We start from the raw sequence: 17,924 nt of genomic DNA, 5'->3' as shown, positions 1-17,924 counted from the left end.
CTGTTCGAAGACTTTCAATGATGATATAGTAATTAAATCATGCAATTATGTTCAGTTGTTGATATATGTATGAGTTAGTTGTTACTGTTTGGGTAAAATTAACATGGCGTAATATTAGAATATGTCAATTTTTTTTTTAAATCGGGCCACTTAAAAGAGTACATGTGACCAAATCTGATCCCTAGGATGTTATGTAAATGTTAGGATGCCTTAAATCTATGGTAATAACCTTATCTTGCTACTTGAAGCTAAGTGGTATTTATAGCACTTCATTCTCTTAAACATTACAACCATGGTGGTGTTCATTTCCAGCCAAATAATATTATCCTTCATTTCTTTAATGTATGTATATTTGTATCAGTAATGGTCATTTGGCCGTCAATAAAACACAACTACTTCTTTTATTTTTTTTTATTCTCAACATTTACAAAACAAGACGGCCTGCTGGGAAATCTGTTTGACCAATCCGGGCTTGTAGGAAGTGTAAACATTCCGTGCCACGGTCTTCACAACGTGACACCGTGGCATCAACAAGTCACATGGTGGTCAACTTACTAACACATATAGCTAATGCGAGCTAGACAGAATTGACAGCTAAGCTTGAACAACCTGGGAGTGCAGTGGCTACACGTTTTTGAAACTTGTGGTGGATTAAATGGATTTGTTTTCTTGTCGGTGGTTTGGCATGGATTTTAACCAGGGTTCGACAAAAGGTAGGCTGCCAATTACTACATTTTTGCTGCTACTGGTATGTGTGTGTGTTTGTGTGTGTGTGTGATAGCCTAAGTTGCGGCTCCAACCAACCAGCATCGCACTCAGTGGGCCTCATTCATGAAACGTGAGCAGAACGAATTTGTGTGTAAACCGTTCGCAGACGGAAATTTACGTGCATCTCCGCATTCATCAATATTTTAGTAGCTCCGATCTTTTCGTAGCTACTAACAAAATCTACACATGCTGCTGACCACACGTAGTGCTTGTGTAAATTTAAGAACGCATATAAATAATGCTCGTCACTGTTGGAAATTACAATTTTAATTCATAATGCGTTCTGTTATGTACACAATACGCAGATGCCTTTGAAACATGTGATATAAACATGGCAAACGATTAAAAATATAACATATTTAGTTAAATTAGTTGGCAATTGGCGGAATTAAGATTCAGATTAAACTCATAATTGTGAATTATCTATGTAAATTGACGCATCCTGCCTGCAGTTCTCAGAGGTATCATTAAATTAATGCCAGAGTATATCCAATTTCCATACGACGCACAACGGCAGACAGAAGTAATGCAGAGGTTCAGCGCAGTTGCAAACATGCCAGGTGTTATCGGTGCCATAGACTGCACACACGTACGCATCAAGGCTCCATCCGGTGATGCATTTGCTTACATTAACCGGAAAAACTTTCATTCCGTGAATGTGCAACTGATCTGTGACGCAAAGTGTGTGTTGTTAAACGTTGTGGCACGGTGGCCCGGTGGGACGCATGACGCATTCATCCTGCGTAATTGCGCAGTTGGCACGCGTTTGGAGGATGGAGCTGTGAGAGACGGCTGGCTCATTGGTAAGAATATAGCCTGCATAATCACATGTGTGTGTTATATATGGAATTACCTTTCTATATCCATAGGGGATAGGGGTTACCCACTGACGCCGTGGCTTATGACCCCACTGGCCAGCCCGCAGACACCACAGGAGCATACAATGAGGCGCACGCGGCTACTCGGGCCGTTGTAGAGCGCACCAACGGGGTATTTGGACTCTGAGCGTCCTCCTCCTGTGGCAGATGTACTTTTTTTGTGTGCGCTAATGCGTTTCTTTGCGTCAAGTTTAATGTCAAACCATTTACGTTTAACCTCGGACGTAGTTCTTTGCACTACAGAAACCACATTTACTGCGTCCGTCACCTCCCTCCACGCTTTCGCTTTGCCTGTCCCTGTCACACCACTACTAACAGATGAAAATAAAAAAAAATTTTTGGATTCCTTCTCCCAAAATAACTTCAATCTCCGCTTCGGAAAAATTATTTTTTCTTTCTCGTTCTTTTTTTCTTTGTGCCATGACTGACAGGTTGACAGGATGCCTCTACACACCTCCTTATATGGTGGTCATTAGCAATTCATGGGCGGGGTTCATGCTAATTGCTGATTATCGGGAGCGCGCTGCCACCTTACGATGGATTGGCATTCATGATCATACACACGTGTTTACGATGAGATCTGAGTTTCCCGCGGCGTTCATGAATCCGGAGTAGGTTTTTAGTAGCGTAGGCTTTTATGTGCAAATCTACGCACAAATCTACTAACGTTTCATGAATGAGGCCCAGTGAGTGGAATGTCATTGGCAGGCGAGAGCTAGCCTGAGAAGCACATTTTATTTCATTGTACATTTAGCCTTGTATTGCGGGCTGTAAAATAATATATATCATCAGACATGCTTTAATGCACTGCTTGTTACTGGATAGGGCTACGTGGACTGCAAAATGTTTGTGTCTAGTTGGTGAAGTAGGTTAGCCTAGGCTACGAAAGTTTGCATCGCTAGCTAAAAAGCTAGCTATGTGGATTTTATATTATGCGCCCAACAAGAATCCGTGTATCATTCTTACCTTGATCTTGAGCATTTACGCTTCAAAGCCATCTCCAGCATAATTTTTCCTCCAGAAAATGCCATCTTCACACCTAGATTGTCAATAACCTTAACAAAAGTAAGCACTGCAAATACACTTTATTGGAGTTAATGTGTGTCTGAGGTGATTTAAATACACATACATAGACGTAATAACACCGTAACTCCAGTGCGGCAATCAGTAACTTTGATTTAATGGTCAGGCAGAATAAGGCAGAGTGCCGTAACTGCACTGTAACTTATTGGAATGTTCAGGAGCAGCGTGAAAAGAAGGCATAGAGCGGTATTTGAAGTTACGGGCTTCTACCACAGTTTCCTCTTGGCTTTTTTAAGTTACGGCAAAAATATAATCTAATTTCTCCCATAAAACAACCGAATTGACACTTGATGTTTGTCTACATGATAAAACAAATGTTTATTAGCCTAAAAATGACAATAACTCATTTTTGCCAAAAATCGAAGTTACGGCCTTTTGACTTAGTGCGGCAGCATTGACCTGCTGGGGACACAGTAGGTCTGATCCTGGTGGATGACCTGCTCCATAGCTTTTCCCAGCCTGGAAGCCAATACTTTGGACAGGATCTTGTAGTCCACACAGAGTAGCGACACAGGACGCCAGGTTCATGTCCTGCAGGTTTCTTTTTTTTGGGAGCAGTGCGATCACCGCTCTCCTGCAGGACGTTGGCATAGCACCAGAGGCCAGACTTTCGTTGAATACCTCCAGGATATCGCGGCCCAGGAGGTCCCAGTAGGTCTTGTAAAACTCCACAGTCAGGCCGTCAATGCCTGGAGCCCTGCTCTGCATGCTCAGCAGCGCTGTCTGCAGTTCCTCCAGCAGGAGGGGGGGTGTCGAGCTGTGAGTGGGACTCCTCAGCGACCTGTGGCAGTCCGGAGGTGAAGCTGCTGAGTTCAGTGTACGATAAAAACTCACAGTTCGTTCCCTGATCTGGCATGGTTCTGTCAGCTCCTGCCCTGTGTCTGACAGCAGTGTGTGGACTACTCTCCTCTGTCCGTTTTTTCCAGACTGAAGAAATAGCTAGAGGGAGCATCCATCTCTTTGATGTTCTTCACTCAGGATCTGACCATTGCGCCCTGGGTTTTAGAGTCCAGCAGGTCGGCTAAAGCCATTTTTTGGTTTTGAGGCTCTCAATATGTCCTCGATTTCCTGTGGACTCACTAAGTCGCTCTAAGTCCACTATGTCAGTCTCCAGGTGTTTAATAGATCTGGTGATGTCACTTGTGACATTGAGAGTTTGCTGTTGACATAACAATCTTATTTGTATTTTGCCATGGTCCCACCACTGCCTAACGGTGTGTTCAGACCGGACGCGTAGCGAATTTTCGCGTTGCGTTACTCGCGCGAGTTGATCGCGCAAGTAGTTGAATTTACTCGCGTCACTCGCGCAAGTAAATAACTCGCGAATTTTCGCCCAAGAGACAGATAAATATGCCGGCCGGCGAAGGCTGCTAATGCTAATGCTAACTTTGTAGAGAAGTAGCTACAACAGATAGCTGAAATCACATTGTCACAACTTACCAGGCACACCGGTGACCTCACTCACCCTCCTCGAGGCAAGATCTTTATGGTTCCGGTTGCGGTAGGAGGGTGATGATGTGTCAAAAAGCTCGAGAAGCCCACAGACCGCAACAATAAGTTTCTCCTCCATTTTTCCGGAATAGGCGGGTTCCCGGGATGCATGACGTCACTGTCGTCCAGAATCTCAACGCTGATAGGCTGTCCTGACACAGCGTCACGCGAATATTTCGCCAAAGTTGAATTGGCGCCGCCGGCAAAAATTTGCGCCTATTCGCGTGTTTGCATTGACTTTGTATGTAATCTTGTCGCGCGAAATATTCGCTACGCGTCCGGTCTGAACACACCGTAAGACTGTTAAAATCACCCTTCCTCTGTCTAAAAACATCCCAGAAATAAAACAGGTTCTGTCTAAAACTCTTGTCAAAAGTTAAAACAGAATTAAAATGCCAGTATGCACTTCTAGGTAAACATTTCTAATAAAAACATGAGATAAAACTAGAGCATGATCAGTAAAAGCGACAGGTAAAATAGTGCACTGTTTAAATATATTACAATTATGCTTAAAACAATAAATACGGTCTAATCTAGCTGAGGAGACCCTGCTCTCTCTGATGTGGGACCACGTGTACTGACGGCAGTCTGGGTGCAGCCTCCTCCATACGTCCACCACGCCCTGAGAGCGGACCAGCTGCTTTAAGGCATGCTGAGAAGCTGGATGAGGCTCTGTGTGATTACGATCAATAATGTCGTTCTCAGTGCAGTTTAAAATCCCCACCCAAGAATAAAAAATCCTCTGTGGTGCAGTCGTTTAAAACATCATTGAGTTTATCTAAAAACTGCTTCCTCTCTGCATCAGCTGTTGGAGCATAAATGTTCATAAAAACAGCAGCAAAATGGCCGAACTGAGCTTTGACCATGAGGAGCTTCCCCGGGATAAAATGTTGGACCTCCAGTGGGTTAGGTTTAAAATCCCTGGAGAAGAGGAAGCCCACCCCCCCACTGAGGGAGGTGTTGTAGCTCAGGATGGCTTCCCCTTCCCACTCCATCCTCCACTCACATCCATTGCCTTCATCACTGTGCGTTTCTTGCATAAAAAGTACTTAGATTTTCTTTATCTTGGTGACTTCATATATTAAATGTCTTTTCTTAAAATCCCTCGCACCATTTACATTTAACACATCAATTTTAAAACCATCCATAATAAGTGTTAAAAAGAGGGATAAAGACAAAATAAATAAAAGATGCATAAGCCTTTTAATACAACTGGTTCCTTTTTCATTTATACTTTGTCGTTTAGCTTTCAGAACCAGTTTTTCAGTCTAAAAACCTCCTGATCCGTGAGGACAGAGTCCTCCCGCTGACTCATGTGGAGTCTAGCCGACAAAATAATAAACCCCAGATCATTAAAATGCTCCTCCAGCTTCACTCTGTGCTGGTTTTTTGTTTGTTGCAGGAAAGTTTTTATTTTATCGGCAGTGATGTCTGCCAGTAAAATGAGTGACGTCACTGCTGTCAGCCAGTCCTCACTGTCAGTGACGTCACTCACTGTTTTGTTATTTTCTGTGGTCTTCCTGGCTGACCTCCTGCGTTTATTGTTTTTGGGGTTGACTGTTCCATTATTTGTGAGCTCCATTTCCTCCTCCTCCTCCACCTGCTCACTCCAAGGTTTATTATTATTAGTATTATTATTGTTTATGTTGTTATCAGTGTTTTCCTCCCTTTTATCTTTCTCTGTGTTTGTTCTGTCTGTCTTATCCTCCTGTGTCTGTGTGTGTGTCTGTGTGTCCCACCACCACCTCCAAGTGCTCACTGACTTTTTTTGGATTTTTTTTTCTCCCTCCCCCTTTTCACCCGTTTGCTCTTTTCCTCTCCTCTCTACACACACACTCCTGTCATTCACACAATTATCACCCTCCACATTACTCACCCCTGGCGGCTGCTTCGGCGGCAACCGGTCTCACCACCGAGGAGCCAGTCGCTGGAACCATCTGCTATGCAGAGATACCGCGCCGCTCTCGTGGCACTGGCACCGCCCATGCAGCCGCCGGCCTTCCCTGGCCAGGCGAAGCAGGACCTGCGCCATCGGGCAGTTCTTCACCGTGTGTCCCTCCTCTCTGCAACCAAAGCACGTCATCACAGACGATGTCCCATATATCACATAGTCGTAATCATCTACTCTGACTTGGAAGCGGAAATCAAAGACTCCACTCCTGTCATTGAGTATCATAAACAACTGGCGTCTGTGAGACACCACGTGTTTCAGCAGCGGAGACTTACAGCCAGACAACATCTTCCTGATGGGGGACACCACTTTCCCGTGTCTGGACAGCTGCCTACAGAGGAACTCATCCGTGATGAAGGGAGGGACATTAGACAGGATTACTTTGGTTGCAGGTTTGGACAGGGGCAGAACCTGCAGGAACTGCCCCGACACAGTGAAACCTACCTCGATGACACGGTTCGCCTTTTCCACCTGATCCAGGAAAATTACAACGGCTCCGTTCATCCGAGCGGCCGAGAGCACGCTGCTGTGGCCGACACCCCCCCCACACAGTGAGGCTGATGTCCTCCATGCTGCAGGGGAGGGTGGCCCCGATCGTAATTCCATGTTTGCGTGAAATGTTCTTCAGGTCCATGCCGGCCATGGTGGCCCACGGCACACACCACGAGGGTAGGGGGAAATGTGGTACCAACAAATAAAACCAACAAAAACACCCAAGCACTGAAATATAATGTGAGAGCAAATTAAACTTATAATCTAAGTGAAACAAAAACTACGAGAAAAATGCAAAAGATAATAAAAAAAAGTTACATAAAACTATCACTCCTCCAGACGCTTACTCACATCACGCTTTTGCTCAGAGAGAGAGAGAGAGAGAGAGAGAGAGAAAGGGGGAGAGGATGGGTTTCCGAATGTGATGATGATGATGGTGTGATGTGCAAAATGAGAAGGGAAGGGACATCAGAGTCCCGAATACACATAGGGGAAAATGAGGGGCGGAATTATAACGATGTGAGAGAGGAAAAAGTAGTTACATGACTTTTGTTCAGAAAACTGCCAGAGCTACAGACATCTACAGATCTCTGAAGATGGAGGTTGGGGACAGTTGGACGCTCTGTTTCCCAGAACACCCCAATATCTCCTGCTGGAAGGTATCATCTTCTTGGGCTGAAACATTGTTCATGGACATTGCACAGTACTCCATCTCTGTGCTCACTGCGGTCCTCAACCTGCTCATCATCATCTCAGTCTCCCACTTCAGGTTGAGATTAACTTTTTTGCTTCTCTTTACAAGTTTTGTACTTTAAACATGTGAAGAACTGCTGTAGATCAAGAAGAATTGTCTTTGAACTGGTACTGAATAATGTTTTTCCTCTAACACTAGTCTTATCTTCTGTCTTCCTGACTGCATGTTAATGCAAAAATCCACTGTGACCTCTATATTATCATGTATTGTTTATGTTCACTATATATGTTGCTGATTAGAAATAATCCAAATTCATAAATCAGTTTTTTGTGGATTATTGCTGGATTTTCTGGTTATTTTGCTATGAGGTCTGTTTTGTAGAATGATGCTTTTTCTCTTTTCCTCCAGGCAGCTCCACACACCCACCAACATCCTCATCCTCTCTCTGGCTGTCTCAGACTTTCTTCTGGGCCTCCTGCTGATGCCAGCAAATGTGCCACAGTGCTGGTTGTTTGGTGACCTTCTGTGTTCTCTCTTTAGGTTTATGTCCTTCATCATTTACACTGCCTCAGTAGGAAGCATGGTGCTTATATCAGTTGACCGCTATGTGGCTATTTGTGACCCTCTGCATTACACCACCAGAATCACTGTGAATAGAGTTAAAGTCTGTGTTTGTCTTTTATGGTTTGGTTCTGTTGCCTACAATAGTTACTTCTTTAAATTACATCTTCATCAACAAAAAAGCACTGGTGCCTGCTATGGACAATGTGTTGGTGTAATGGATAACATTGGTGCTTACTTTCAATTTGTTGTAAATTTTATTGTTCCTGTTATTACTATCATAGTTTTGTATACAAGAGTCTTTCTTGTGGCTGTGTCTCAAGCTCTTGCGATGCGCTCTCATATTACAGCTGTTACAAAGCAGATTTCAGTGACTAAAACAGTAAAGAAATCTGAGCTGAAAGCAGCCAGGACTCTTGGTGTTTTGGTAGTTGTGTTTCTATTGTGTTTCACACCATCTTTCTTTGCAGGTCTGAGTGGGTACAAATTCATGAATAATTCAACTATATACTTTATTGTGTATCTGTACTATTTGAACTCTTGTCTAAACCCGTTGATTTATGCCTTGTTTTACCCCTGGTTCAGAAAAACAGTTAAACACATTGTTACTCTTCAGATACTGCAGCCTGGCTCCTGTGAGGCCAACATACTGTAGAGAAGCTGTGGAAGGATGACTTAATGAAATTGGTGAGAAAAAGTAGTTTTCCTGTGTTTTCTCTCTCTGCCTGAAAGGAAGTAGAAGTCAAATAATAATGAGATGGGCAAAATGTTGCTAAACAACAACAAAAACTAAACAATGTGATGATATCTCCAATACGAGGTCTCTATAATCCCACAGGTGTGACAAAAGGTTGGTGAACATAATAATCACAAAGTTATGATGTATTCTAATTTGTAAAATACCTGATATTTGATCCTGTTCAAACATTTAAAACATTTGAGTAATCTGCTCTTCTATCAGAAAAGATCTTAATCTGTAGAAGAGCATGAAGTCATGAGATGACCTTTTTGAACTGTTGACTCCTTGTTGACTATTTACAATAGATGGCATCCAGGTGGCAGCCTGTAGCCGCAGCTCCCGTCGTGTCTTGTAACTTTTGTTTATTTGTTGGTTATATTCCCTTTTTTGTTTTTTTGGATCAATCACAACCTGTTCATAAAAGTTTTGACAATAGCTGGACAAAGTTTTGCTATGATTCTCCACGTTCTTCTGTTACCTTTTCTACTCTTTGTAACAGAGAACCTTGTCGGTAGTTGTTGGGGCATTGTTTTATACGCGTGAAGAGCTAATTGTGCTGTGTGAGCCTCTGCTGCTGCCCAGAACCGACATGCGGTCCCACAGGAGTTACAGGGATCCAGTGTGGAGCCATATGGAGGGAGAGAAGGAGAAGACATAAGCCAGCAGTCCCAGCTATTATAATGGGAAACGTATGGTCTTTGGGGAATAAAATGGATGAACTTGCAGCGTGAAGACCCAGAGGGAATACCATGAGTGTAGCGTATTTTACTTCAGTGAAACTTGGCTGCACTCGCACATCCCGAATAGCAGTGTTGATGTTCCTGGTTACCTAACTTTGCAGAGTGGTCCGAACAGAATCACCTGAAGCTGAAAATGTTTTGCACAGTTGGAGGAGGTGGAAACATGTCATCAAATCTTGTCGTTATCAGAAATAATTATTAATTATAGGGCTACACGTTGATGTTATGGTTAGCACTCTTGCCTCACAGCAAGAGGGTTTGCCGGTTCAACTCTGGCCTGTGGCTCTTCTGTGTGACATATTATTATATATTATAATAGTATAATATATATATATTATATATAGTATATTGTTCTCCCCGTGTCCCACAGTCCCAAAACATGCACTTAGATTTAATTGGTGACTCTAAATTGCCTGTAGGTGTGAATGAGAACTTCTGTCTCTATGTGTCAGCCCAACGATGTGTATCCCACCTCTCACCTAATGTCAGCTGGGATCGACTCCAGAGTGTGGATAAGCCTGAAGGAGAATGGATGAATAAATTATGAATGATAATAAGTCTTGATTTACTCTAAGTCACCTCGAGGGGTACCACTCAGTAAAAGAGAGAAAAGACAACCAATTCACCTAAATCATTCTCATAAAGTTACTAAACTATCAATTTGAAACACTGATTAATAATTAACTTGATAATTAAAATCAAAATACCATATTTAGTAGTGGCTGAAGGAATTTGGAATTATTTTCATAGAAGATGTTGGCATCACTCATTGTGTACAATATTAAATTGACAGCATGTTTATTCCAAAATTGTATTTATTCTAAATAAACAAAGTAAAGCAAATATAACACACAATGTAAACATGCATACACAATGCATATAGTATATAGATATACACAGTCTAATCTAAGATTATTTACAGTGTAAGGGTGTAAGAGAGGAAGAGTGTGTGTGTGTGTGTGTGTGTGTGTGTGTGTCAAGATGGCTGAAGGTACATGGCTTCAGAGAAAGAGTTGTAAAACCATTAAGATGGAGTTTGGAAAGGAATGGCCTCGAACAGGAAGCATTTTTGGCAAAACCATTATACCTATCATTGATCCGACTTCACATTGAGCATCCTTTGAGTTCTTCCTGAACAGTTACATATGTTTTTTGTGAAACATGAAGAAATAGCTTTGTAAGAGCGATCTGAAAAACTGTTAAATATACTTTTCTACAGAAATGTTCCTGTGTTTTTTAATATGGGAGTCAATGGGGCCGTTGCTGCTTGTTGGTGGCACATCTGTGCGTCCTACACCCAAATTATAACTCTGACAGCTTTACCAGAGGATTGTGAGTGAGAAGCAAATTTGCCTATGTTTTTATGTATAAATTATTTCTGTAGAGTGTAATTTGAGGCCTGGAGCACAGTTTTCAAATGTATTTTTTGACAAATTTTTCTCTCCCTCTACACTCTGAGCGACGATGTCACACACATTCCATGCAATACACACTTATTATAATCTCAGAATTTCTCCAGAAATGATCATTGTTATTGAGCAGGGATTGATAAAAAACTATATGACCTATCGGAACATGGATTAATACACCAATACACAAGACTTGTGGCTACTGTTTAAAGTTTAAATGGAGTCTCTAGGTGAAATTATGCCGGAGAAGTAGACGTTTGAAAATCTCAATGCAAAATTTTGTGCAGTTTTTTCATGTTCCGTAGAGAAAAGTAATATCACACCGATCCTGATCAAACCGCACGTTTTGATATATAATTTGTCCTGTAACTCGAGTAGTGGGATGAAATTGTGCCCGGAAGAGGAAGAAGAAAAGATCTACAGAATAACAATAGTGCTCGGTGCGATTGCCCCGTGTCCCTAACTATTTACTAGAGAGGAGATAATACAGACAGGAGGTTCCAGGTACCAACCCCAGCACTGCCCAACCAACAAGCCTCTGGTAAGGATTTTGTGTTTCTATTGCCAGAAGCGAAGCCACAAAGAGTTTGTTTGTCCCATACGGAAGTGGCACCTGCCCATTGAAAGTAAAACAAAGCCAATCCAAAATCATAAAACTGTCACTAATAAATGGGTAGCAGGTTACTGCTCTCTTGGACACTCGTAGCTTCACGTCCCTGATTAAGCACAGCTTGGTGCCAGCAGGCTGTGTGGACTACAGCCGACAGACAGACATTTTGTGTGTGCATGGGGATAAGTATCCTCATCCCAAAGCTGATGTGACAGTTACCATTGATGAACAACCTTTCCTGTTGACTGTTGGGGTGGTTAAGAACTTGCCTGTGGATATGATTCTTGGCTGGGACTTACCTGTGTTGATGAACTTGCTGCACGATAAATAATTGCCAGTGGAAACAGACGGTGGGGAGGGCAATGTAAATGTTTCATGTCTTGTGATCACCTGAGCCCAAGTGAAAGGTGTCCAACCACTCCCAGACTTGGACAGTAGTCTGTGTGAAGGTGGCACTAAGGGCCCAAAGAAATCTCATCGCCAACGCTGCTTTGAGAAGGCCTTAAGTCTGACAGAGCATTTCCACACCCACTACAGATAATCTCTACTCCTTTCTGTATGATTGTCATGGTCATTGTAGGACCCTTGGTTAAGAGTAGTGGGGGTCACCAGTACATCCTGGTGGTGTGCAACTATGCCACACATTTCCCTGAGGCCTTTCCCCTGCAGACCATCACTGCTCCCGCTGTACTGTGAGCATTGGTACAGCTATTCTCCAGAGTGGGGATACCAGATGAGATCCTAACCCACCAAGGAACCAACCTCACATCACAGTTGATGCAGCTTTTTCAGAGGAAACTGGACATCACAGCCATTAAAACCACACCATACCATCCACAGACTGATGGCCTGGTCAAAAGGTTCAACCAGACACTGAAGAAGATGCTGCAGAAATTTGTGGATGATACGGCCAAAGACTGGGATCGCTGTTTGCCCTTTCTGCTGTTTGCCTACCGGAAGGTTCCCCAGGCCTCAACCGGTTTTTCACCATTCAAACTGTTGTATGGCTGGGAGGTACAGGGACCCTTGGACCCGCTCCGAACGAGCTGGGAAGGCCCTTCCACCAGTTCAAGCAACAGAGGGGTGGTGCAGTTTGTGCTGGAAAAGAGGGACCAGCTGGAGAGATACCAGGAAGAGGCCAAGGTCAACCTGCAGGAGGCCCAGAAAAAACAGAAAGCCTGATATGACCATCAGGCCAGCCATCGCGAGTTCCGGCCTGGCCAAAAAAATCCTGTTGCTGCTCCCTTCCTCCAACAGCAAGCTCCTAGCAAAATGGCAAGGGCTATACGACATCACCCACAATATTGGCCCCGGGACCTACGAGGTACACCACCCAGACAAGAAAAGGACTAAGCAAACCAATCATTTCAACCTGCTGAAAGAGTGTAAGGAGCATGGTGTCCAGGTTCCAGGATAGGCTCTGCTGGTGAGGGAGGTGAATCAAGACAATGAGGCTGAGATGGAACCCGGAAGGATCCGGGGGGGGTAAGACCCTTAACCCAGTTTAGTGTGAATGGGCCCGACAGGAGACACATACCTGGGTTACTTACTGGGGCGAGGACAGGTGCAGCTATTGTACTATCTGCTTGGAAGGGAGTTTGATCTGGAAACAGACCACAGACCTCTCACGTGGATCAACTCCATGAAGGAGCACAACAGCCACCTGACTAGATGGTACCTTTCGCTCCAGCTATACCAATTCACCATCTGCCACGGAGCAGGCAAGGCCAATGTGGCAGACTACCTTTCTAGGTTGCAGCACATCGCCAACATCCGGGAGGAGGGGGATAATGTGACGGAGCTGCTGCCAGCGGCACACACACACGTATGCAGCGCACACACACACAGGCACACATACTACACATCTTTCCCTGTTCCCCTCTGCTCCACACTAAACTGGCATAACAACACACACATCCCCCTTCCCCTCACTGTACAATAGTGCAGCCAAGGGTGCACATTATAGATGTCATTATATAGGAGGATGACACTTGCCATCAGGTGATGCGGGATAATATGTTTTTATTAATAATGTAAATTTGTCCAGGTAGAAGACAGTTTCTATGGAAGAGGAACAATGACCAAACTGTGATGATTTTTGTTGGTGTTTATCACATGTGAAGGAAATTGATGTTTATGAGGTTTAAAAGATGTTAATGGTATTTTTATAGTAATCCTAGTGGGAGGAGCCACCACTATAAAGGGGCTGCCAAGGCCATGATCAAGAAGAGAGTGGTTGGTTACAGAGGAGGTAACAGTGTAATGAGTCTTGTTGAGTAGTGTGAAAATTCGAGTTATTGAAGAACTTGTATTTGTTTTCTTTTTTTATGTTTTTGAATGTGTATATAGAGTATTTTTGTTTCTTTTACTTTCTTTTATTTATTTTTGGTTTGTACATATTGGCACTGTTTGCACCTGGTGAGGTGGAAAATAAAACTCACAACATAATTTTTCTGACTAAGCATGGATTTTTTTGGAACAAGCGACGAAGTTAGAAAAAAAACCCTGCTACAATTTGTCAGCAATTTATCAGCAAGCAAATGGTACATTGGTTGACTGTCTCTCTGCTGCATTATTAAATAAAGTGACAGCTTGTGTCTTACCTGTTCGAAGATGGCGTGTTGCTAAGAAAATGGACCCCGTCAGTTGATGTGGAGTATGATGTGGTTCAGCAGGTAGTTGTGACAAAATAGTTTCTTTAACAGGTGTTGAGTTTGGCTCACGGTCATGGTTTGTCTGGTCATTTGGGGTTGAAAAAACATACTATCGGGTCCTCCGATATTTTCTTTGGCCAGGGTAAAGCCTGTTATCTCCAAATACTGCCGTTACTTTGATGTCTGCCAGATGACAGGAAAACTGAATCAGGTTATTCCTCCGGCCCCCTCACATCCAAACCCAGTAAGTGGTGAGCCATTTGAAAATGTGATAATAGACTGTTTAGGGCCCTTGCCAAAAACCAAGTCCGGTTTCCAATACCTGCTCACAATAATGTGCATGGCCACTCTTTTTCCCGAGGCCATGCTATTACGTGCGTAAAGGGCAAAAGCTGTGGTTAAAGCCCTTGTTAAGTTCTTCTCCACTTTCGGGTTGCCTAAGTGAATCCAAACTGATCAATGCCCAAACTTTTTTTTTTTTTTTTAAAGATTATTTTTTGGCATTTTACTGCTTTATTAGATAGAGACAGATAGAAAGGGGGAGACAGAGGGGAAGACATGCAGCAAAGGGACCTCAGGCCGGATTCAAACCCGGGTCCGCTGCAGCAAGCACACGGCCTTCATGGTAAGCGTTCTACCAGTGTGAGCCACCGGGACGCCCCAATGCCCAAACTTTATGGCCAAGGTGTTTGCTCAGTTCATGGCCAAGTTATCCGTTAAGCACTACGTCTCCAGTGCATATCATCCAAAGAATTAGGGCACACTGGAGCGGTTTCATCAATCGCTTAAATCCATACTTTTAGTATGGATTTTTAATGGATGGATTATGTATGGATTTTTAATTTGTAAGTTTTGTGTTGAATCAAACAGGGAGTGGGATGAGGGACAACCACTGCTGCTGTTTGCTGTTAGTGAAACCACACAGGAGGTTGGTTTTAGTACAGCCGAACTGGTTTTTGGCCACACTGTGCGCGGCCCGCTTCATTATCTGCATGAGAGGTGGCTTGCAGACAGACCCAGTCCCGCGCGCAGCATTTTGGACTATGTGAGTTAATTCAGAAAGAGGTTACACACTGTTTGTGCTCGTAGTTCCCTCTTTGCTGCCCAGTCCAAAATGAAGAAATATTATGACAAGAAAACTCTCAGTCGCCACTCTCAGCCAGGTGACCGAGTGTTGGTCCTATTACCTGTGGTTGGTTGTCTTGGGGCAAAGTTATGTGGTCCTTATGAGATCGAGAGAGAGTTATCACTCCTGATAGAAAGAAAGAGTAACATGAACATGTTAAAGATGTTGCTTGTGAGAATGATGACCTATTAAACCTGTAGCATGTGTCGCTCCTGTGGTGTCCCTCTAATACAGTCTGGAGTAGTACAGGCTGCATGAAGAGCTCGCTTAGAAAATTCTAAATTTCTGGAAAATTTGGAGGGGTATTTGCCATACTTGTCTGGCTCTAAAAAGTGACATTTGCCACCTCATTCTTAGCCACATGCCGCTATTTGGTAACAAGCCCACCCATACGACTGTTCTTCAGCATGATGTGAATGTTGGTGACAGCAAGCCAAATTAAGCAGCACGCATACTGCGCCAACCCGGTGAAGCAGGCCGTGATGTGTAAGGAGGTCAAGTATCTCCTGGAAAATGGTTTTGCTGTGCCCAGCTCCAGTCTGTGGAGTTTCCCGTCTCCTGGTCCCTAAATCGGACCAAACTCCCCACTTTTGTAATGATTACTACAAGGTGAATGCCATCACCCAGCCCAACTCTTTTCCTCTTCCCCGTATGAATGACTGTATCTGACATCTCAGCTTTTCTCCCCCCTGACCACTTTCTTCAATACAAGGTTATGCCATTTGGGTGGAGAAACGTGCCAGCCACCTTTCAAAGGCTGATGAGTTCCTATCAGGTGTGGAGAACTGTGAAGTTTATCTGGATGACTTTGTCGTTTACCCCTCCACCTGGGGCCTGTTGCACAAAACTAGGATAAGGGATTAAGCCGGGATATGTTGTTTATCCTGGCTCAACTTATCCATGATCCGGTTGCACAAAAGCAGGATAGGGGGCAGTAGGATATGTTATGGTATAAGTTACCATGGAGATTTATTCTGTGGAGCAAGCCTGCCCCAGACCAGGCTATGTTCCAGGATCTATTTAATCTCATCCCTTATCTCAGTCAGTAGTCACCACAAACGGACACCAATAGTTATTCCACTGCCCTTTACACATTGTTATCACATAGAACTAGGCCCACTGTCATTATTTAAACGTTTGTGATCATTCATTTCAATCATTTTGGATAATTAATTATTTTAGATGATGTTGCAATCATTAGATCATTTACAGTTTCCCATAGACTATAAGGCTATATATAAAATGACAGATTACTAATTTAACTTGTTTTAGAGGAGGAGAGTTGTTAAAATGAGGGCCGTGGAGCTTTTTATGGAATTGTACTTCAGAATAGGTTTCACCAACAAGGAGATACTTAATCTTTTGGCACATCAGCCAGCATCACGTTGTCAGAAGTATCAGGACTTTGGGGCGTCCCGGTGGCTCACACTGGTAGAGTGCTTACCATTAAGGCTGAGTCCTTGCTGCGGCGGAGCCGGGTTCGAATCCAGCCTGTGCTCCCTTTGCTGCATGTCCTCCCCTCTGTCACCCCCTTTCTATCTATCACTTTCAATAAAGCATCAAAAATACCAAAAAAATTATCTTAAAAAAAGAAGTATCAGGACTTTAAAAAGATGCAAGACAATACATCTTTTCCGCAGAAAGAATCAGTCTCATAAAATGTATGACTTTTGTTGTCTTCCTCAGTGTGGCCCTGAAACACGGTCGTATAAAATACACATCCGATATAAATAAATACACAAAGTGTAACATTATGTTCCTTTATTGAATAAGGATAAATCAAAACAGGTAAACCATCGGCTCACAGTGAAGAGTCACAGTGACTCTTCAAGATAGAAAGCACAGAATCAAAGTATATTATACAACACAAGGATAAATAAATTCAATAGATACATTCAAAGGTCTGTATATAATACACCCTGCATGTCTGCACACTGAAATAAATGCAGGACAAATGCATACACATCGAATGAACAGACAAATGATGCAGTAGCCTCCCTGCAAGCTTGTATACACACAGTATACATACAGCACAATCATCATAAGACGCCAAATCAATAAAAAAAATAAAAAAAACACAAATTCCTCTGCCACTGCAGGACATATTTAACTTACATTTAAAGCATGCATATTAACTAAAATAATTTAACACATATTGGTCCCACACCATCCGACCACTGTCGTCATCAGGGAAGATTGCAGGATTGTCCCAGTCCATGGCTGGGGGCCCCCTCCTTCCTCAGGCAGGCCATATTGTGGCGGACAGTGAAGACACTGAAAGCGTGCCTTCAGGAGGCCAAAGGTCATCTCAACTCTGGCCCTGGTCCTGGTTGTAGGCCTGCTGTGCCTCCTGGGGGTCTGTGAATGGTGTCAGGGGAAAAGGCTGGCAGGCAGACCCCCTGTCTCCCAGCAACACACCAGAGAATTCACCTGGCAACACTAAATCTCATCATTACAACCTCAAACAGAGTGACATTCTTGACACAGCCACGATGTAAAAAGTGGTTATTAATGGTTGTGTGGCTCACCTTGTGGTAGGCGCTGACAGATTTCAGAAGTCCCAAAGACTCTGGGGTCATGGACTGAGGCCATTTTGCCTGGCTCAGTCCATGTCTGTTGATCATACAGTCAGCATTGCAGACCATCTGAAATCATAAGATGAGGACTATTAAACCAATCAATGCACATCACACCCAATGCACAGTGTTCGTCAATTGTCGTAATGAGT

The 17,924-nt window shown here is 43.4% G+C and overlaps 1 protein-coding gene across 1 annotated transcript; it reads left to right on the top strand.

Moving 5' to 3' along the window:
* Positions 1–6,788: 6,788 nt before the first annotated feature.
* On the top strand, positions 6,789–9,933 carry LOC131979321 (trace amine-associated receptor 3-like). Its single transcript, XM_059343269.1, has 4 exons — positions 6,789–6,840; positions 7,816–8,046; positions 8,269–8,546; positions 9,850–9,933. Exons 1-4 carry the CDS (start codon positions 6,789–6,791, stop codon positions 9,931–9,933), a joined length of 645 nt encoding a protein of 214 aa, XP_059199252.1.
* The last annotated feature ends 7,991 nt before the right edge of the window (positions 9,934–17,924 follow it).

The sequence above is a fragment of the Centropristis striata genome, chromosome 10, assembly GCF_030273125.1.
Source record: "Centropristis striata isolate RG_2023a ecotype Rhode Island chromosome 10, C.striata_1.0, whole genome shotgun sequence".
Lineage (NCBI taxonomy): Eukaryota > Metazoa > Chordata > Actinopteri > Perciformes > Serranidae > Centropristis > Centropristis striata.
Note: the sequence above shows the minus strand (reverse complement) of the source record. Positions and strands in the feature narration are given on the sequence as shown.